Genomic DNA, 22624 nt, shown 5'->3' with positions numbered 1-22624 from the left:
AATTACAGCCTGGGAAACCCTAGGTCAGTTCTACTCTACCATATAGGGTCAGTATGAGTTGTACTCAACTCAGTGGGATGCAACAAAAACACAAATGGTGGTTCAAAGGTAGAATTCTCACCTTTAATGTGGGAGATCCGGGTCCAACTCTCAGCCAATGTACCTTCCGCTTGTCAGTGGAGGTTTGTGCGTTGAAATGATGCTAAACAGCTGCAGTGGAGCTTCTGGACTCAGATGAACTAAGAATGGCGATCTACTTCTGAAAATCAGCCAGTGAAAACCCTATGGGTCACAATGGCCTGATCTGCAACTGATTATGGGGCTGGTGCAGGACTATTGTGCATGGGGTCGCTGTGATTTGGGGGCCGACTTGATGGCAAGGAACAACAATAACGTATTCTCTAAGTTGTGCATCCATCACCACAATCAATTTTAGAACATTTTTACTATCCCCAAAGAAACCCTGCAGTCCTCATCTGTCACTCATCATCCCCTAATTCTGCCACCCACTGTCATGGTCATACCCTAGTCCTCATGAATACCCCTAACTGCATCCCTTCCATAATCGTTCTTTTTGCTTTTATTTTTTATTGAACTTTAGATGAAGGTTTACAGAGCAAACTAGTTCCTCATTAAACAATCTACACATTGGTTGCCAACCCCACGACACGTCAACACTCTCTCCTTCTTGACTTTGGGTTCCCCGTTACCAGCTTTCCTGTTCACTCCTGCCTTCTCATCCTTGCCCATGGGCTGGTGTGCCCATTTACTTTCATTTTGTTTTATGGGCCTGTCTAATTTTTGGCTGAAGGCTGAACCTCAGGAGTGACTTCAGTACTGAGCTAAAAGGGTGTCCAGGGCCATACTCTTGGGGTTTTCCACAATCATTATTTTTATCATTCCGTTGAACGTGCACGTCCTGTGCCCTGTATTCTCGTCAGGGTCTCCCCCTGGATTCTCTTCATGCGTTTTCTTCTTTTTCCGGTCAACCAAGTTAAAAACATTTTCAACGCTACCAGCACTAACTGTCAGTTGACCCTGTTAACCCTAACATGTCTCTGACTTCTTCCCCTACCGTGTCCTCCCTTCCCTCTTTCCCCTGCTTACATCCCACAAAAACCACTTGCTGTCACATTGACTCTGACTCATGGTGACCCTATACGTGACAGAGTAGAACTTTGCTCCATAGGGTTCTCAATGGCTGATTTCCGATAGATCACATAACCAGGCCTTTCTTCTGAGGTGCCTCTGAGCAAACTTGAACCTCCAAACTTTTCGTTGTGTTCAGATGGCTAAGTGTTTGACTATTAACCTAAAGGTTGCCAGTTTGAACCCACCTAGGGGTTCCTCAGAAACCCTGGTAGCATAGTGCTTAAGAGCTACGGCTGCTAACCAAAAAGTTCAGTGGTTTGAATCCACCAGGCACTCCTTGGAAACTGTATGGGGCAGTTCTACTCCGCCCTGTAGGGTCGCTATGAGGCAGAATCAACTCGACAGAAACTGGTTTGGTTTTTGGTTTAGAGGTGCCTCAGAAGAAAGATCTGACAGTCCGTTTCCAAAAGATCACAGTCATGAAAACCCTATCGAGTGTAGCTCTACCGTGACCAACATGGGGCCACCATGAGTCAAAATTTACTTGATGGCGCCAAATTGTTTTCCACAGCAGCTGCATCATGTTACAACCCCACCAACAGTGAATAAAGGTTCTAATTTCTCCACATCCTCGACAACACTTGTTTTCTGCTTTTTCCATTGTAGCCATCCTAGTGGAGGTAATTAAGTGATCTTTTATAAATGTAAACTATGTTCTTACTGATCATTGTTGTTGTGTGCCATCGAGTGAATTGCGACTCATAGCGACCCTATAGCACAGAGTAGAACTGCACTATAGGGTTTTCTAGGTTGTAATCTTTATGGGAGCAGATTGCCTTGTCTTCTCTCCCTCAGTGCCACTAGCTGAGTTTGAACCGCTGACGTTTTACTTAGCAGCTGAGCGTTTAACTACTGCACCACCAGGGCTCCTTTCCCCTGATCAAACTCCTTTAGCTATCTCCTATCTCATTTAAAATAAGATCTGGCCCCTGATGTAAGACTTGACTCAGGCAAGGATTAGCAATAGCTGCTACAATCATTAGGTGAGGTTGGGGAAGAGAATATTGGCATGGTGTGGAAGTCTTGCTACTTGCTAGTCTCCAGGGGAGAAATCTAGCTTTAGGAGGAAAGACCTGGCAGCCAGTACACCAAACTCCATGGAATAGTAAGCCCATCCAAATTTATGTTCCTACAGATGTGAAGCCCACCAGGGATGTGTTTTTGCCAAAATGTTTAGCTTAAATCTACTCAAGCCTTCAGACTTAATTTCCATTTTTTTTGTTGCGATGGTGGTAAATACATAGGTAACAAAGCATTTGCCATTTCAACAGTCTTCACATGTACAGTTCAGTGACATTCAACATACTCATCATGCTCAACCATCCCCCTCAACCATCCCTGAATTTTTCCATGCTTAATTTCCATTGTACAGGCAAAACAGGGATAGTGGAACAAAGTGAACGCCATGAGGAAACAATCAAAGAAGTATAGAATGTGAAACATTGTACAGGAAAATGGTCTGAGCTCACACACACACAAAAAGTTACATCATGAAAAAAATGTGTCTGTATTAAAAGGGATCAAAGAGACATGACAACCAAATACAATGTATGCCTCTTAATTGGATCCTGGTTGGGATGAAAACAAGGTATTCTTGGGGAAATTAGAATAGGGGCTGGATAAACTTTCTTGAGGGTGTAAAGGACTTAGTGGTTATGTAGAATGCTCTTTTTCTTAGGAGGTACATGCGGAAATATTTAGGGATGGTGCTTCTACAATTAACTTACAAATCGTTATGGAAAAAAAGTAGTCATGCACAAAAATAAAGCAAATTTGTGAAAATATTTTTTAAAGTTATGTGCTATTACATGTTTCCTGAAATATGAAATTAATAGTTAAAATGTCATAATTTCTGTAATTATTAAACAGGCAATTGAATCCACCCAAAAAGCTTAGAAAACCATACTTAACTCATTACAAGTCTAAAAGGCCCTAAAATAACATGACTTCCTGGCTAACATGTGGTTCCTGACATCTGGTCTCAACTCAGGGCCTTTTCCACCAGAACACCAGATGCCCTAGAGTAGATTCTCACTCATGGAGACCACATGTGTGTCAGAGTACGACGGTGCTCCATGGGGTTTTCAACGGCATATCTTTTAGAAACAGATCAACAGGGCTTTTCTCTGAGGCTTCTCTGGGTGAATTTGAACAGCCAACCTTTAGGTTAGCAGCTGAGTGTGTTAACTGGTTGCCCTACCCAGGGTTTCCCCAGGGCCTTCGCACTGACTGGTAACCCCGCCCAGACCACTGTTCAATCGGGGCCTTTGTTCAAATATCTCTTCCTAGAGGGCTTCCATTATCATCTTTTTGAAAACAGTCTCGTTCTTACTCTTCCCATCCCCTTACTCTGCTCCATTTTCTTCATTGTGCCAACCACTACCTGAAATTATAATTAATTTAAATCACTTTATTGTCTTCCCCAGTAGAACGTAAGATCCACGAGGGAAAAGACTGCTTTAGTCACATGCTATTATTTCCAGCACGCACTAAGTACTCGACATTACCCATCCACCTAACCACTATCAACGAAGGGACTCTTTGCCAGTCGGCGCAGGGGTACAGGCAGCACATCTCACTACGCACGCGCGCAAACCCGGGAAGTGTGCTAGGGGGAGGGGGCGAAGTATCAGGGGCAGAATCTCGCGGACAGAGGCGGTTGGAGTGGCGAGCCCGAGGGGGTGGTGGCAGGTGCAAAGCGCGTGCGCAGTGCGGATACCAGGCGGTAGCGGCAAAAGGAATTTAAGGCGCTCGAAGGCGGGGCAGTCACCCCGCGCAGGCGCCTTGCCCGCGGCGGAACCCGTGCCATGTGTGCGTTGTTCGCCCGTCGTAAGGCGCGTGCGCAGTGAGGCCGGCGGAGGGATCTGCGCGGGTCCCACCCCCTATTCCCGTCGCGAGCTGAGGCCGCGCGGGTTTGTGAGCAGTGGCCTGGTGCGCGCGCTGGGCCCGCCAGAGAAGCACACGGACGCCGACGCCGCCGAAGTCTAAGCTACAGCAGGAGTCTCTGTTGCTGAGGGGCCGCCGCGAGCCCCCGGACCAACGCCAGGCCGAGGAGGGCGCCGCGCGGCTGGTGAGTGTGACTGGCCTCACCGGGAACGGGATCGCTACCCACAAGCCCCTGCGTTGGGCCCCGGCCCCTCTCCTCGCGGCCGGGCCCTCTCCCCGCGCACCCACCACAGCAATATTCTTATCTGCGACCCTTACCCAGGGTGCCTTGAGCACTCAGGCCCTCGTCCCACAGCCCCCCGCGGTCCAGTACCCACAGGCCCTTGCGGTGTATTGCCTTTTTTCTTGTCTCTTCGCGGCGTCTCGGACCATTACCCACAATTCCTTTCCCCTTTTGGGTTGGGGGGCTTAGACCTATTACCCCCAAGCCTTTGTCTTGAGGGGTTAGCTATTTAAGATCCTCTGACCCCTTCATCGGTGACTTCGACCCTCGCCCCATAAAGCGTTCCCCATCTTACGTGGGACCTCCAGGAGCACGGCTCTGGGACTCAGGATCCTTGATTGTCTCCCCAACCCCCCAGGGACCCTTTCAGCCCCACAGTTCTTTGCTCACGACTCAGTCTTCTGTACTCAGAAACGCTTTATAGTCTTTGTTTTCCTCGTAGGCCTTTCTTCCCACTAAACCTTCAAGACCTTGCTTTCTCTTTTAGGTTTATCCCTTTTGCGTGTGACATAGGGTCACTCTGCCCTTACAGAGTCTGTTTTAACATTGAGAGCTCGCTCCTGTTTCTCTCTTTCTTGAGAGTCAGGGGATTTTAGGGGATTCATCCCAGCCAGCCTACCCTAATTGGTTCTGGTTTTGCCTTCAGACTTGGCAAGATGACCCAGTTCCTTCCGCCCAACCTTCTGGCCCTGTTTGCCCCCCGGGACCCCATCCCATACCTGCCACCCCTGGAGAAACTGCCACATGAAAAACACCATAATCAACCTTACTGTGGCATTGCGCCCTACATCCGAGAATTTGAGGTGAGTGCACTGAGTGGACGAAGAGCGGGTTGGGTTTTGGAGTCCAATCTTGGGCTGTTTTCTTGTTGCATGATTTAGGCAGGTGATTTATTCTTTGACTCTTAGTTTCTCTGTTTTAAATGGGATTGATAATGTATCTGTTGTAGGGTTTTTTTAAAGGAACCCTGGTGGTGTAATGGTTAAGTGCTCAGCTGCTATCTGAAAGGTTGATGGTTCCAATCCTCGCAGCAGTTCTGTGAGAGAAAGACCTGGCAATCTGCCTTCCTAGAGATTACAGTCTAGGAAACCCTATGGGGCAGCTCTCTGTCACACAGGGTAGCTGTGAGTCGAAAATTTATTTGCTTGCTTCTAAAGAGGGTTATTCTGAGAATTTAGCAAGTAGCAGATTAGGATTCACGTCCTAGAGTCAGGTAGAACTTGACATCAACTGTGTGACTTTCAGCAAGTGGTATATCCTTTTAATGGCTTGATCTCTTCATCTTTACTAAGATAGTATGTTCTCATGAGATTGATGCAGATTTAAACATCAAGATTTATGTGACAGATTTTGGCACCCATCAGTGAAAGAGCATGCTATCATATTTATTGTTTTTAATTATTGATAAGGTGATGTTCAAACAGGGTCTTCACGGTGTACTAGAGTACTCAAAGCCATAGGCTCGGGATTTCAGCTGTGCCTTTGCAGGGTAACCATGAAAGCATAAGTTTCTGGCTCTCAGGTTTTTCATTTGTAAAATTGAGATAACAGCACCCACCTCCTGAGGTCCATCAAGTGCACTTGAGAAATGCTGGCACACAACCAGAAGTCCTAGAGAAAACTTGTGGCATCAGGTGGTTGGGCAGTGGATTCTTCTCCCTGTAGGGGAGGGGTGGCAGGAGTTGCAGAGCAGAGGTTAGCAGCAAGGTAAGAGTAGACGGTTAAGTGTTTAGTACTATTTGCCACCCTCAGTGAACTTCGCTACCCTCAGTGAACAGTACTTTGGAAATGTAACTAGCCAATTAAACTAATTGAATGGGTGCAAGCCTGTGGCACCCTTTGCTGATGGGAGTTGTGTGCTTGTTCCTATTTAATGAGTGGTTGGTGAGACCCCCCCCTCAGATGATTTGAATTATCTGTTTCTGAGGTCTGCATGGTCTGCTCCTTTTGTTTGAGGCCTGGCCCCAGTTCCCCTGCTCTCATGAGGAAGGGCCTTCCCATCAGCCCACAGGGTGTTCTGTGGCCCTCTGCTCACTACAGAACGGTATTTGGGGATTGTGAGAAGCAGGTCATTCTCTAAAAAGGGAAGATTAGAGCCTTTGATAATCTGTTCTTTGGTTAGATGTTTCTGTACCAGTGCTGCTCAAACTGTCTTTCATGGTGAAGGACACATTTTTTTTTTTTTTTAGGATTTTCAATCTATTGCTGATTGATACTTCTGGTAAATATGTTAGATTTAGTTTCATTTTTCTGGTAATTTATTGTATGAAATATATATGTAATAAAATATTTGCTCTCCCAACTCTTCTGACACGTGTAATTTGGCGACATTAATTATATGCACCGTGTTGTACAACCATCACAACTATCCATTTCCGAATTTTTTATTATCCTTATTTAGTGATTTACGTATTTTATCAAGGACACGTGTACAAAATTCACAACCATATTTTTGTGATTAGGTTTGACCCTCATAAAACTGCCCTGCTGGATTGCTGTAGAAGTTTCTTAATCCATCGGCCTGGTTTTTGTTTTTCTCTTGTCACCGACAGCGAGCCTTAGGACCATGTGTGGCTCTGTGCCACTCCCCGCCTCCACTGTGGCATATGTGAACTGTTCATGTTTGTTTACGTAGGTGGAGCGAGATTGAGATCCTCGTTTTCTTGGTAGGTGCCTCTTGCTGTTTTCCCCAGTTGCTCCCACCCTGTCACCTCTCTTCTTGTTCCCAGGACCCTCGAGATGCCCCTCCCCCAACTCGTGCAGAAACCCGGGAGGAACGCATGGAGAGGAAGGTATGTGATCGTTGCCTACTGGCGCACCTCCTTTTTGCCAGGTTTTCCAGGATGGTCTCTGATTGGGACACTTCTGTCTGCATTCACTTTTCCGTCCTCCCCTTTTTCCCTACAGAGACGGGAGAAGATTGAGCGGCGACAGCAGGAAGTGGAGACGGAGCTAAAAATGTGTAAGTCTCTTATTCGTCTGCTCACCCCTCCTTTCCACGTCTTGTCTTCCTCTTCCTCAGGTCAAACGTTTGCCCGTGCTCTCCGAAAGGCCTGTTTGGGGGAAGCAGTGTTGACAGTTCTCTAAATTACCTCCCGCCATTTGCCAAGCATTGTGTTTGGTTTAGGCCTTGAACTAGGAGGATGTGGGGGAAGGATTGGCAGGAAGGGTGAGCGCTGGTAACTGGGCCTGGGAGCACCCCTGGTGGGGCTAACATGCCTGCCCAGCTGGATCTCAAAGGCTGCAGCAGTGAGGTGCTGCTTGCAGATTGGCCCCGGTTCCACCCCCACTCCCTTACCCTTGGACTGGGGACGTGCCATCCCTTCTGGGTAGAGGAGGAAGTGGCGGAATATACGGTACATTGTCGCCAACCAACCTACCTCACAGGAGGATCAGATATCAACCCCACTTGGTAGTTGGAAGATCTGGGTTTTGCCATCTATCCTTGTGAGGCCATGGTCAGTGTCATCATACTGAGCCCTTTTCCCTGGAGTGGTGAATTTCCTCAGGGAAGATGCCTGACGGGAGCATCTAGCTGTGAGGTCCCTGAGTCCTGACTCACACACAATTGCTTTGATATCCTTTCTTGATGTCTCAAAAGCATCTCAGATTCAGGCTCCAAACCACAGTCAGCATCTCCCCTCCAGCCTGGTCTTGGGGTGTTGACCACGCTGGGACATGGCTCTGTCACTCATCTCACTGTGCAAGACATGACCTTAGCTTTGCAACCCAGTTTAATGAGTCCTGATGGTGCAGTGGTTAAGAGCTACACTGCTAAGCAGAAGGTCAGCAGTTTGAATCTACCACCTGCTCATTAGAAACTCTGTGGGGCAGTTCTACTCTGTCGCGGAGGGTCTATGGTGAGTCAGAATTGACTCAACGGTAGTCGGTTTGGTTTGGGTTTTGTCTTTAACATCTTTTTATCCTTTCTCCCAATGTGTCACCGAGGCCTGTCCTATTACTCTGTAAATGTTATAGATCTGACTTTTTTGTCCATGTCCACCACCACCCAGGTCATCCCTTGTCTGGACAACACGGTAACAGTCTGGTTTGCTTGCGTAGCCCGTGCTCAACTCAGTCCCTGTGGGTCTTTTTCAAGTACAGTCCTGATCGTCGTCTCTTCTGTTAGCAGCTTCCTTTTGCTCTCGGCATAACAACCTGAGACCCTTCCCTGCCTACTATTCTAGCTTCTAGTGGCAGGCCTCCTGCATTCCTTGGCTCATGGCCCCTTTCTCTATCTTCAAAACACATCACTCCAATCTGTACTTCCTTCATCCCATCTTCTCCTCCTCCCTTTTACCTGTCCGCTTCCCTCATAAGGCCGCTTGTAATTACGTTGGGTTTGCCCAGATCCTTAACTTCATCACATCTGCAAAGTCTTTTGCCGTGTAAGGTAACATAGTCACAGGCCTGTGGAACGAGAATGTGGACATCTTGGGGGCAATAATTCTGTGTACCACATGAAGTATCTGTCGTATTTGACATGAAACTTTTCTCACTTTGGTGTTCAACATGCATGGGCATTCCTCAACCAAGGGGTGCTCTTTTGTGTGTTAAGCGTCTCTTCAGTGTTCGATTCTGAACTGAGGTTACGGCAGTGACCTGACAGTGGTTGCTGTGCTCACAAAGCTCACATTCTAACGGCGGGAGTCTCAGCAAGCTGGACGAGGAGGTCCCGTGTTGTGAGGAGCGATAAAAGCAAACAGTGAAATGGCGCATCCTGACACTGGAAGTCCTGCCATAGAGGCCCACTTTCGGATATAGGTATAGGGAATGCTCAGGGAAAGCCTGTTGTGAAGAAAGTGCAGTCTTTGTTTAAGCCTGTTTACCAAACTTGGAGTAGTTGCTTAGGTTCATCCTTGGGGCTGTGAGTAGGTCGCTTTTCTCTCAGTGTTGATTCTCCCCTTTGTGAATCAGGGATGGCATCTGCTGGCAGTGTTGTCATGAGGATTGGAGACAGTGTAGGGAAAGCATGAGGTGTGGGTACCCCACTAGACCAGGATGCTTCAGGGACAGGGCCTGGGCTCTGGGAGGCCAGGTGCTGTCCTTGTTTCCAGGGTTCTAAGGTATAAAGGTGAGTCATCGTTGGACCCCATCTCACACTACCATCCTGGTCTGAGCCAGGGTTTTTGTGAAAGTCGTCTTAGTGGTCTCCTGTTAATACCTTGGCCAGCAGCCAGAGAGACTGTTGAAGTCTGAGTCAAAATACTCTGCCTCTTACGCTCAAAACCACCTTCCCATGGCTCCTGTCACAGAGTAAAAGTCACCGTGGTGGTTCCCGGTGCCCCACGTGGTGTGGCCCTAGCACCTCTCTGACCTCACCCTCGCCTCCTTGGTCCTCTCCTCTCTCCAGCCACAGCCCCCTCCTGGCCCTACTTCTTCTTGGCTTCTGCTCTCTAGAAAGCTTCTCCCCATGTGGCAGGGCTCCCCTTCTTCAAACCTTCAGTCAGATGTCAAGATCTCAGGCCTTTCCTGTGCTTACTGAAAATCAACTTCTCCATTCCTCTGTCCCATCTCATAGAACCACGTGATCTACTTGTTGAATGGTTGTCTTCTCCCCTGTGAGCCCTGAGAGAGGAGGGGCCTTTTTTGTCTTGTTCACTGCAGTAACCCCAGCACCTGCAACAGTGCCAGGCCTGTAACAGGTGCTTAAGAAATACTTTGTGTGAATGAGTGAGAGAGACCCAGTGTAGATGGAGAGATCTTGGCACAGTAAGCCCCAAATAGTTATCCCGCTAAACTGGGGCTCAGGCTTCTGCCTTTTGAGAAATTCCCCAGAGTTACTTTGGACTTCATTTGCAGCCAAACCATTTCATAGGAAACGAGTTGGTCATTATTTCTCTGGCTTCTTACAACACCTAAAACTCTCTTCCTGTACCGCTAGTGGCCTGGGGCTTCAGGATGGGAGCCTGAGAGCTGAGAATGCATGGACCGTGAGCTCAAATGGGACATGAAGCCTGGCTGGGCCTCTCCGCTACTTTAAGATGTCCCTTTCCTATGCCCCAGGCTTGTGTTGTTTTCATTTGCAAGGTGGTGTTAAACAATTTTTAGCATCCACTGCAGTGTCTGCTTATGTATCTGTGTATGTGCTCAGGGTTGTTCCTTTGCTCGTGTTCTAGAATTTGAAGGTTTTTTCTGAGGGGTAACGTGATAGGATGGAAGAAACGCCATCAAAGATTTGTCCGATCAGCTATGCAATGGGCAGGAATAAAGGGATGATCAGGGCCACCAGGCTTGGTGGAAAGGATTTATTCCAGGCCTGACCCAACAGAATCACCTGTGGCGTTGGTTTTTAGTAGATTCCTGTCTGCTGTCCTTGGAGGTTGCTGTTCTTCAGTGGCCAGACAGGATAATTACTTGCCTTGTAGATCTGGGAGTATGAATATGACCTGATGCAGCTTCGGTTCACTTGCTGGGGCACCAGCCCTGGGCTCTTCCCAGAGGCCACAGGCCATGGGCAGAGGTAAGAAAGCCAGGCGCCTTTGCTCTGCTTGCCACTCCACCCTTGCTGGTGGTTGCCAGGTTTCCCAGCTGGCTGCATTTGCAGTGTGTGTCCAGCAGGTGGCAGTGTGGCCATGTACCGAGGCAGGGCTTTTAGCACCGGGCTGAATAGGAAGATCAGGCTGCCTCCACAAGTTGGTTACAAAAGTGAAAAGCAAACCGGTTGTTGTAGATTCGATCCCAACTCATAACGACTGTGTATGGCAGAGTAGAACTTCCTACAGGGTTTCCAAGAAGCGGCTGGTGGATTTGAACCGCCAGTCTTTTGGTTAGCAGCCGAGCTCCTAACCACTGGGCCACCAGGACTCCCTTAGTCAGTTAGTGGTGGTTGATAATGGGATGTCTCACACCTGGGAGGCCCGGGCCCTAGGGTATGTAGGTCTGAAACAGCCCCCATCATGTCTGCTCGAAGTCCACCTTTCTCCCATCCCATGTCAGCCTCTAGGCTGCTACTAAATCTACCACTCCAGTTAAGGCCAGCTCTGCTTCACGAAGCAGCTTGGAGAGATCACCAGCTCACCAACTCTTTCTCTTCTTGGGGCCTGAAGCTTTTGGTTGGGTGGTCTCCTACCTAGTCACATCACATAATTATCAACTTGGCCTCTGCCTGTCTGTGGGGATCTTTCTTGCTACCTGACGCTGTGGACACCTTCTACTCACAGATTCTTCTCTTCCCGCACAGGGGACCCTCACAATGATCCCAACGCTCAGGGTGATGCCTTCAAGACGCTCTTCGTGGCGAGAGTGGTGAGTCCCTGCTCCAAGCCCTGGAGCCCAGGGGAGCCTGGAATCCAGACTGCTGTGAGCCTGGGCTCTGGGAACAAGACTAGCAGGCTAGATTCAGGGGTGCATTCAGAGGGCTTTGAGACAGCTCTCGTCTGTCATGTAATGTCGTGTTTGTCTCCTTGCAGAACTATGACACGACAGAATCCAAGCTCCGGAGAGAATTTGAGGTGTACGGACCCATCAAAAGAGTGAGTGGACCTGGGCAGCAGGTGGTGGGGTGGGGAGGGGAGTGCCTGACAGGGAAAGACTAGGCTCTGGGCCCAGGAATGCCCTCTCTTCTCGGGGCTTTGGGGGCCCCTGGCCTGGGTTTCAGTTCTGCGTGCACATCCGTGCCACGGACCTTACGCAGCACGAGTGGGGTTAGAAGCAGTGAGTGCTGGCTGTTGACTTAGAGCAGGGCAAGGCAAAGTACATATTCACTGCTTGTAGTTTTTTTTTTTAAATAAGGTTCTGTTGGTACACAGTCACACTTGTTTGTGTATGTATTGTCTGTGGCCGCTTCTGTGCTTTAAGTCAGATTTCAGTAGTTTCGACAGAGACCGTCTTGTCCGAAAAGCCACACGGAGTATTTATTGCTTACCTTTTATGGGAGATGCACGCCACTCCCTGTCTTGTGACGTTTTCTCCTTTAATTGTAAAGTTAATTTAATGCTCTAGCCCTTGTTTTCTTCGTGTTTCAAATAAAAATAGGAAGGCATATTTTCTCACTGGGTAGTTGTAAGGGTTTGAGCTCATTGCACACACAGACTACCAAGCCTAGAGCCGGACATTTATTTAATGGGCTCGGATCAGCCTGATTCCAGCACCCAGCTCTCATCAGGGTGGATCCCCTGGTGTTTCCTGGTCTCTGCCAGAGCCTTGCCTCTGAGGCTCTTTCCAGAGTGTCCTCTGATCCCACTTCGGGTCAGTTTAAAGTCTCATTGGGATCTTGGAGGCTGCTGGGTCCCTAGGTCCAAACCCCAGGACCACGAGAATTCTGACTCATGCAGGCTGGTCACTCTTGAGGTGGTATAATCATGTGCCCAGAGAACTGGCCATCCTTGGGGGGCAGCTCAAAAGCTGTCACTTGCCAGAAGCCTTCCCTCATTCATCTTCACTCCACATGGCACCAGAGAGCTTTTTTCAGCACTCAGGCTAAGTCCATCCCCCCGTCACAGCTTCTGTGGCTCCCTGTACTCAGGACAGAGGTGCAGTGGCCGCAGCCTGGTGTTCTAGGGCCTTTCCTGTTTGGCCCCTGCTCTCCTTTGTGGCCTTACAGACTTCCACTCATGCCCATGTTCCCTTGCTGCCATCCCCATGGGAGGACTCATCCTTGGAATATGCCACGCTTGGGAGCTTCCCTGGCTTTGCATGTGCTGTGTTCTGTATTTGGTTATACCTTTTCTTCCTTCTCTTTACCCCGGAACTCCCTTTCCTTTTTGGTGCTCAACCTTCCCTCCGTTTCCACAACTCTCTGTGTTCTCTGACTCAGCATGTACTCCCGCAATGACCCTTTTCGTGCTCAAAATCCTTCTCAGCTCCCCAGAGGGCGTGCGCCTTAGCTTGGTACTGAGAGTTATTCATGGCTGGCCCTGGCCCCCCCACCCCCCTGCCCCAGGCCTCATCTACTGAGGGTCTCCCGTTGTCAGAACCCACTCTAGCTGCCCCTAGCGGCACCCCAGCCTCCTATCGTGCTTCCCAAGCCTTTGGACCTTTAGAGATACCACACCTTAAGCTGGCAATTGACACTTCTGTGTCCTTGGCGGTTCCCTCGTCTGTTCCTGTTTATTGTTTGGGTTTTAGCTTGATTGTCGTTCCCTCAGGGAAGTCTCGGACCCTCTGAACCAGGGTGGGCTGCTTCTCTGGTTTCTGCTGTTCGTTTGATGCCACCATTAGTGCCTAAATCACTCAGTTCCAGAAGACAAGGAGAGGGGCCGAGGGGCATCTCTGTCACCGGCCCTCAGGCTGTGTTGCTGAGGGACTGGGGTCTCCCTGTGTCAAAGGCTCTCCTCTACCGCCTCCCCCCGCAGATACACATGGTGTACAGCAAGCGGTCGGGGAAGCCCCGTGGCTACGCCTTCATCGAGTACGAGCACGAGCGGGACATGCACTGTGAGTACGGCCCCGCACTCTCTTGCTGCCCTCTCACCTCTCTGCGGCCCCAGCCCCTCTTGGTCGTCTGTCTTTGTCCCCACCTTGCCAATCCTGACCTAAGCAGTGTCTTTTCTCCTCCCTCTGTTTCTGATATATCTTTTTTTTTTTATATATATATACGTGTTTTTTAAAAAACAAAAACCAAATCCCCCACAACGTGTGTGTGTGTGTGAACCTGGGGAGGTAAGTGTCACACGTTGAACCTCAGGGGCACAAAGGGCACTGGGCGGGGGCTGGGGTGAGCTGGAGGTGGGGGGAGGGGTCGGATTTTCGGGGAGACACTCTCCCCATTATTCCGGCCCACCAGAGTTGGGGCCGGCCAAGTTGGATTGAGGATTGGCCTTTGAACCTGCCCTCTTCTCCCCCCAGCAGAGCTGGGCCTGGGCCACCCAACCCTTCACCTCCCCCCAGCCCCTACCCTGTTCCCCAGCAGGCAGCGGGATGGTGGGACGGGCGTATTCAGCGCCTGTCCCCACATCTCCAAAGCCCCTTCTGAGGCTGCGGCGGCATCCACATGGGCAGGGATGGGTGGGTGGGGCGGGCAGGGCTGCGGCGCGTCCAGGGGCCGCCGTATTAATTGACTGTTCTTATTGTCACTGCAGCCACCACGCAGCTGGCTTGCAGCTGATGCTTACGCTCCCCTTACAACACCTCAGTGTATGGTTGGTATAAGGGTTTGTATCATGGGTAAGATCACTCAGCACCGCACACCAGCCCAGCTTAGCCAGGCAGCTCAGGAGCAGTGAGGCATCCCTCTCCCCCAGCCGCCCTTTGACTCCCCGCACCCAAAGCCCTTTCCTCATTTGGGTGCCCTTGGCCCCTCTTCCCCCCAGATCCACATGCTGTCCGATAATCTTGCCGATCGCAGGAGGGAAGAATGAACCCTGATGGGAAAGGCATCCGGCCTCTCCAGTTGGGCTTCAACCAACCTTTTACCTACCCGGCTTCCTCATGTCAGCGGCAAGGTGGTGGGAGCGCTGAAACGGGTGCGCCAGGGCCAGGGCTCCATGCGGAACCCTTCAGCCCTTTGTTCTTGCCCCCTAGGCCTTTTGTGGGGCTGTTATTGTCTGGCCCCGGGGAATGTTTTTGGTTGCTAGGTTCAGGATATTCTGCCCTCTTCCCGTCTTCCTTATTGTTGAGGCCTCCTGAGGGGCTGGCAGTAGTGCCCGGCTCCTCCCCGAGGTGCATGAAATTGGGGACTGGGGTGTGGGGGGTGGGTCAGGAAGGTAGGCTGCAAGCAGCTTGAGGTGCTGTGGACTTTCACTCAAGATCCTTCCACCGTTTAGAGACTTAGCGAGGGAAAGAGAGAGAGAGAGAAGCCTGGAAGTACACACGTCATGTTTTTTTTTTTGCTGTTGTTCCCGGGTTGGGCCTCTTCTGGGGTTTGGGACATGAACCAGAGCAGGGTTCCTCGGCTTGACTGTGGTCCCCGACCTGAATGCTTTCCCGCAGCCCCTCCTCTGGGCTCAGGGGCCAAGTGGCCCCTCTTCCCTGACCTTGGGCAGCGCTCTGCTTCCCGGACCCTGAGCCCCTTGTGCCAGCCTTAGGGCCAAGGCAGCTGGGGTGGGGGGAGAATTATCCCATGGATGAAAGGGTGGGATGTGTGCCTAGCGCAGCTGGGACGTGGCTGGCAACAGGCGAGGGCTGGCGGCTTTTCTGAGGCTTCGCCAGTCTTCTCTTTAATACAACCATGGTAGTCCCAGGGCTGCCCAGCTCCCGGATTTGGTGTGAGTCCCTGCCCTGCCCTGTCATTTCCCTGGGGTCCACCACCTCCTCCGCCTGTCTTCAGGTGCTGTGGGAGGTGGGGCTTTCCTCCCCTCTCCCTGGCTCCCTAGAGCCCCACTTCCCCTCCCTGTAGCTTTAGCAGGCCCTATGGTGGTGGGTGTGGGGTCTGTGCGCGTGCTCAGGTAAGCTTGGGGGCTCCAGGTAAGCGGTCCCGTGTCCCCCCCGGGAAGCCCGCCTCCTCGCCAGGCCCCCAGGAGTTGCCGAGCCCCCCCTACCCCGCTCGGTTTGGACACCCGCAAGGCCGGCATCGGTAAATGGCACCTTTTTCTCTTCCTCTGGTTGTTATGGGGGGAGTGGGCTGGGGCGGGCCAGGGTATTGTGGTTGGTTGAGGACCCCCTCCCCCAGGCCAGGGCGAGGGGGTGGGGAGCAAGGACTTGTTTGGCCTTCAGGACTGCCCACCTGTTTATAGGCCAGGGGGATGGGGGTGCCTGAGAGTAGGCACAGGCCTCTCCCCCTCATCTCCTCCTCTACCTGCCCTTCCCTGAGGTGCTCAGGGGGGGTTCACTCCCAGCTTGCATTGAGCTGGGAGTGTGGAGGGGGAGAGGACGGGGCGGGCAGTGTGGCAGGGTCAGTCGTCTCAGGTAAGGCAGGAGTTTTAGCAGCACCGCACGTCTCCCAGGCCTCCCTCCACTGGCTTCCCCTCCCCTGCTGCGGGGGCCCCTCCAGGCCCCCCAGGAGCGCCATAACCACCTTTCTGCTCCCTGCCATTGGGAGGATTTCTCCTACCCCCTTTCTGGTTCATTTTCTGTTCTGACGTCTGTTCTGATTACCCCCGTGCTCACCCTCCTCCCCAAAGAAAAACAAAGAGAAATCGGTGGTAGCTGAGGTGTGGAGCGGCCGCCGGCCTCCTGCCCCAGCATTATGTTTAGGGTGCATGCCTGGGTTGTGGAGGAGCCCCCTGGGGGCCCCACACAGAGACCAGCATTAAGTTAACCTCCAGTTTCTTTGCAGCGACTTTGGCCGCCCTGGCAGGAGGGGGCTGCTCTGTCATAGGGGAGTTGGAAGGGCTGGGAACCACGGGTCTGGGATTGGGAGTGGCGGTCTTACCCCCGCCCCAATAGTGACTGGGGGGTGATGCGGAAGAAGCGCACTGAGATGGAGCAGGCCCCTCACTGGGCTGGGAGAGGGTTGTCTGGCTGTCAGTTGCTTGGCTGGTGGGCGTGAGTGAATGTGTGCTGATGGGAACCGGGTGGGGATGCGGTTGAGCAGGGCCTTGTCCTGACTAGAGGACCCTCTGGGGACTCCTTCCCCTCCCCCCTTCCCACATCTGTTGCAGCCGCTTACAAGCACGCAGACGGCAAGAAGATCGATGGCAGGAGGGTCCTCGTGGACGTGGAGAGGGGCCGAACCGTGAAGGGCTGGCGGCCCCGGAGGCTGGGTAAGCGGATCCTGCCCCGTGGGGCCTCAGGGCTGCTTCTCATCTCCGTTTCCTACTCTCAGGTTTTCTTGTCTTCTCATTGTTTCTCTGCTGTGGCTCCTTGCGCTATCCTGCATTTTTTCGGCTTGTCCGCTCTTTGCTGTCATGTTCCTGGTGCCAGGCTTCTCATTCAGGGTTACCGATTTGCCTCGGCTTGGAGAGTCCAGCCGGGGATCAAGTGCTGACTTGAGTGATTTTTCCCCATCTTGTCTTGTTTTCGTTTTCTTGGAAAGTGGGGTCACCTTACACAGTGCACTGATGCTCAGCCATGAACAGGGTGTGTGGCAGGGCTTGTCAGTGTCACTCTCATCCTCTGGGGCTGCGTCCTTGTTCTTACAGTTATTCATTCGTTAATCGATTTAGGAAGCACTCGATTACCGGCTGTGTCAGGCTGTGGTCCAGACCTGGGGAGTCTCACCCTCAGCCTCCCACATTTATTCCCTCATTGGTTGTCTCTCCAGTCACCAATCACCAGGCACTGTCTCAGTCAGAGCCACTTTGGCTGCAGGTATCAGAAATAGGTTTGAGCTTTCTGCAGCATAAAGGGGACTTGTTAACTCTGAATCGTGGGCATCCTGGAGCCAAAAGCCTGCGCTGCTGGAACTTAAAGCTCTCTAGAGCCGGGGACCCACCCTCTGCCATGTTCCTCTCTGTGACAGGTCTCTTCTGTGTCTTCTTGCACTGCTCTGTGTGGCTTTCCACACAATTCCCTGCTTTACAGCCAGCCCTGGCTTTGTGTCCCCGAAGTTTTAGGGGTGTGTTTGTGGGGTATAATTGGCTCAGCATGGGACCTGGGCCTGAGGTTTCATCCGCACATGTCCCCTGAGGGTCCCGTCTTGCGAGGACGATGGCAGTTCTCAGAGAAGATGGTCTTCCCTGGGCAGATGCTCTGCTCCTACTCCAGCTCCTGGTTCTCTATTCTTATCCTCGATTTGCTTGTGCTGGGTAGATAACACACTCATTGTTAAGTCTCTGAACTGTATAGACATGTTTGTGTCACCCTTGCTGCCTTCTCAGGGGTGATGGGAGGTCTTTTAAAAATTTTTTGACAAAACACTTCCCATTTCAGTGTTTTTGACGTGTACTGTTCAGTGATGTGAACTTAATGTGTTCATTGTGTTATTGAATCTGCACCCTTACCGGTTCCCAAATTTTCCCATCAGTGGTATGGGTTCTTGAGAGTCTACTAGTGTTGTTGCAGGGCAGTAGTGGTTCAGTGGTAGAATTCTGGCTTCCATGCAGGAGACACACGTTCAATTCCCAGTCGGTGCCCCTTGTGCCCACCACCAACCATCTGTCAGTAGAGGCTTGGGTGTGGCAGATGTTGAACAGGTTCCAGTGGAGGTTCCAGATTAAACGGCCTAGGAAGAAAGGGGTAGTTACCGATTTCTGAAAGTCAGCCAGTGAAAACCCTGTGCATTGCTATGGTCCTATCCGCAACCGATTGTGGGGTGGCCCTGGACTGTTGTGCATGGGGTCACCATGAGTGGGGGCTGACTCGACAGCAGCTAAAACAACAACGTTCTTGTTGGAGTGGTAGCAGTCTGGAATCCCAGAATCCTCTAGTTTGATGGCTTTCAACTCCTTTTTTTTGGTGGTGAAAACAATACCAAAATACCCACCAACACAGCTTCTACATTTCCAATTTATACTCTTTGAAGGTGATATTTATCAAATAAATCTTGATCCAATGCTCAGATAAAAGTATACACAACCTAGAGTTTATGAGATGGTAATTGTCTTTTCTATATGCAGTGCGCACCAACATCTTATATTCCGCTCTTTTTTTTTAAATTGGAAACACTAGTCTGCCTTGTATCTGTGACATTCCAGGTGCCCAGTTAATGTGTTGTTCTTGGGTCCCTTCAAGTCGATTTTGACTGAAATGGCAAGCCCATGTGACAGGGTAGAACTGCCCCATAGGGTTTTTTAGTCTGTAATCTTTGAGTGGCACGCTGGTAAAGCGCCAGGTTGCTAAGTGAACGGTCAGCAGTTAAGCCCACCACACGCTCCGTGTAAAGATTTACAGCTTTGGGAACCCTATGGGGCAGTTGCACCCTGGTCCTATGGGGTCACTACAAGTTGGAATTCACTCAGTGGCAGTGGGTTTGGTTTTGGTTTGAATTTTTACAGGAGCAGATTGCCAGGTCTTTCTCCCACAGGGCCGTTGGGTGGGTTCTAACTGCCAGTCTTTCGGGTTGCAGCCAAGTGCTTAACCATTGTGCCGTCAGGGATCTTTGCCAGGTCAGTTGCGAACTCTCTTATTTGAATGTTTCCAAGACTGGTCACAGGAGCCCTGGTGGTGCAGTAGTTAAGCACTTGGCTGCTAACCGAAAAGTCAGTGGGTCGAATCTGCCAGCTGCTCTTCAGGAGAAAGATGTGACAGTCTGCTTTCATAAAGATTACGGCCTTGGAAACCCTATTGGGCAGTTCTGCTCTGTCCTATAGAATTGCTATAAGTCCGAATCAACTCAGTGGCAAGGGGTTTTTTTTAGACTGGTCACTGATGTCCAAGCAGCCTCTTTGGTTTTTCACCATCACTGTTAGAAGTCACTCCTCTTATGGAACTCAAATCTGCATGACCGCCGCTTTCCTCCCAGCACGTGTTACGGTGGAGTACTGGAGAGGGCAGGTACTGGAGTCAGGTGGAAGTGTGGCCCAGCTCTACACCTTCCTTGCCAGAGCACCTTGGGCAGGTGACTTCCTCTAGAATGTGAATGTCATCTGCCCCATCGGGTAGTTTGTTGAGTCATGTGACAGATACACATTCACCTTTACATGCTGGATGCTCCACGTGCTGGTCACAGGGAGCAAAAGCAGACATAGTACCTAGTTTTCACGGCATATCACAGCCTGGTGGGTGAGACAGGTATTCATGAGCTCATCCAAATATATAACTGCAGTAAGTTCTGGGAACCAAGAAAACCAAACTCGTTGCCATTGAGTTGATGCCGACTCATGACCTGATAGGACAGGGTAGAATTGCCCCATAGGGTTTCCAGGAAGCAGCTGGTGGATTCGAACTGCGGACCTTTTGGTTAGCAGCCAAGCTAACCACTGCACCACCAGGGCTTCAGGTTCTGGGAAGGAGCTGCTTATGGTACTGTGAGGGTGTGGTGGAGGATTGACTTCGTTTGGTAGGTGAGGGGAGGCTTTCTGAGGAAGTGATGTCTGGGTGAATGTGTGAAAGGTAAGTCAGAGCGAAGATCATTCCAGGGGAAGGGCTGATTGCACAAGAACTGCTGGGAAGGAGGTGCAGAGTATGAAGAAATTGAAAAGTGCCTAGGACATGAAAAGCCAAGGGCCCCTGGTTTGAAGGATAGGCTGGGCCCAGCTCGCTCTTGTAGCTTGTCTGTAAGGAGTTTGGACTTGGAGACAGTGGGAAGTCACTGAGGCTTTTTAGCAGACCATATCTTCTGCTGGAAAGATCAGTGTGGCCCCAGGTCTGTGTGCGACTGAGGGTGACTCTGAGCTCAGCGACTATGGATGAAGCTCTCACCTCAGTCACAGAGAAGTGCTTGATGGGTGCTAAATCGTCACTCCTTATCCCTTCTTGCTTTTGAAGTGGCAGTGTAGTTAAGGATACGCACTTCGGAGTCAAACTAGGATTCTAATTACAGTTGTTTCCCAATTAGTACCTGGTGAAAGCCCTTTAATCTCTGTAAAATGTGGCTGTTGTGTTAGAAGAGAGTCCACACAAAATGATCATCATAGGATTTGGCCCACATAGACACCCAGCAGTGGTGGTTGGCTTCCTCCCTTCTCTATTGGATGCTCCTCATTTCCACTCCTTCAGTGCCCTGTCCCTGCCCAGACTGACTCTATTTTCACACCCCTCCCCCAGGAGGTGGCCTGGGTGGTACCAGAAGAGGTGGGGCTGATGTGAACATCAGGCATTCAGGCCGTGATGACACGTCCCGCTATGATGAGAGGTAAGAATTGGGCACTCGGTTTCCTGGGATGGGGGGTGGTGACATGGGGGAGCCCTGCCACAAACCTCTTCCCACCTCATCCAGGCCCGGCCCCTCCCCGCTTCCCCACAGGGACCGGGACCGGGACCGCGAGCGGGAGCGCAGAGAGCGGAGCCGGGAGCGAGACAAGGAACGGGAACGGCGACGCTCCCGCTCTCGGGACCGGCGGCGGCGCTCCCGGAGTCGGGACAAGGAGGAACGGCGGCGCTCCAGGGAGCGTAGCAAGGACAAGGACCGGGAACGGAAGCGGCGAAGTAGCCGGAGCCGTGAGCGGGCACGGCGGGAGCGGGAGCGCAAGGAGGAGCTGCGTGGTGGTGGAGGTGGTGGCGACATTGCGGAGCCATCTGAGGCTGGCGATGCACCTCCTGATGATGGGCCTCCTGGGGAGCTTGGTCCTGATGGTCCTGATGGTCCAGAGGAGAAGGGCAGGGATCGGGACCGGGAACGACGGCGGAGCCACAGGAGCGAGCGGGAGCGGCGCCGGGACCGTGACCGGGACCGGGATCGCGAGCACAAGCGGGGGGAGCGGGGTGGTGAGCGGGGCAGGGATGAGGCCCGAGGTGGGGGGGGTGGTGGTGGCCAGGACAACGGGCTAGAGGGTATGGGCAATGATGGTCGAGACATGTATATGGAATCTGAGGGGGGCGATGGGTATCTGGCTCCAGAGAACGGGTATTTGATGGAGGCTGCACCAGAGTGAAGAAGCCTCTCCACCTGTTTTGTCTGGACATGTTCCTACCCACCTCCTGCTGTCATCCTCTTTCCCCCAACCCTGTTGACTGCCTAAGTTTGCCAACCAAGGGTAAGAGTCTCATCATTTGTTCTGGCCTCTTGGATTTAAAAATAAAATTAATTTCCTGTTAATAGTGGCCGCCTTGGTTCCTTCTAGACCACTTTTGGTGATGTCTTTTCTAGAAAGTTGTCACCTGAATTTTAATAACCCTAATTTGGTTACTTGTTTCCAGGGCATGCTTGGAACTTGGGGTTTATAACCTAAGTATGAGGCTACCCCCAGTTGAGCAGAGCTGCTTAAAATAGGGTAAGGAAACCCTTTGTAAGGGGCCTTATCCCTGTGTGTTTTCTTTCTCTCTCCTTACTGGCCTCTTCCACATGTCTTTTGACTGGAGGGGCACAGAGTTGTAGGAAGAGAACTAGATTACTCACTGAAGCTGCAACTTTGTATGAAAAGGGAGCTCTTACCTGGGTTAGAGAGCAGGAAAAAGGATGAGGAAAGGAAAATTGGAAAGCAAGATGTATGGATAAGATGATTGGGTAAAGTAGCAAGGGCTGGACAAGGACAAGGATCAAAACTTCTAAATGATAGTTCATGGTACGTTCACCATTTACATTTATACTTCAAATTTAATGAAAATGATAAAAGAATAGCAAGTAGAAATAGAAGAGGGCCATTGGCAGTTGAGTTTTGAACAAATTTCTGAATAAAAGGTTAAGTAATTTTAAAATGGTGAGAAAAGTCCAGTGCTAAGTGCAGTGGGGTTGTCACTGAGAAGAAAACCAGTCAGCCTTGCAGAACCCTAGAGATGTTCAAGACAGCAGTTCCAGGGATATCAAAAGTAGAAGACTGAAAATTAGTAAAACCAACCTTGTTCTAACACTCACAATACCCAGGCCTAGGTAGGAGTTTGCTGCTTAGACAAAAGGCTATGTTGGTCGATTACAACTTAGCCCTTCGGCAAACTCCCTGCCCT

The 22624-nt window shown here is 51.0% G+C and overlaps 1 protein-coding gene across 2 annotated transcripts; it reads left to right on the top strand.

The window, feature by feature from the left end:
* Positions 1 to 4031: 4031 nt before the first annotated feature.
* SNRNP70 (small nuclear ribonucleoprotein U1 subunit 70) lies at positions 4032 to 21779 on the top strand. Of its 2 annotated transcripts, none has more exons than XM_064293996.1 (10): positions 4032 to 4222; positions 4968 to 5124; positions 7051 to 7113; positions 7229 to 7283; positions 11505 to 11569; positions 11734 to 11796; positions 13618 to 13699; positions 16804 to 16905; positions 20789 to 20876; positions 20988 to 21779. In XM_064293996.1, the coding sequence occupies exons 2-10, from the start codon at positions 4978 to 4980 to the stop codon at positions 21613 to 21615; spliced, it is 1293 nt and encodes a 430-aa protein (XP_064150066.1). In that variant the 5' UTR covers positions 4032 to 4222; positions 4968 to 4977; the 3' UTR covers positions 21616 to 21779. The 2 variants fall into 2 exon arrangements, with proteins under 2 accessions (XP_064150066.1, XP_064150065.1); XM_064293995.1 differs by having other exon boundaries at positions 20961 to 21779.
* The last annotated feature ends 845 nt before the right edge of the window (positions 21780 to 22624 follow it).

Source organism: Loxodonta africana, chromosome 11, assembly GCF_030014295.1.
Source record: "Loxodonta africana isolate mLoxAfr1 chromosome 11, mLoxAfr1.hap2, whole genome shotgun sequence".
NCBI lineage: Eukaryota > Metazoa > Chordata > Mammalia > Proboscidea > Elephantidae > Loxodonta > Loxodonta africana.
This window is presented reverse-complemented; position numbering and strand designations above follow the sequence as displayed.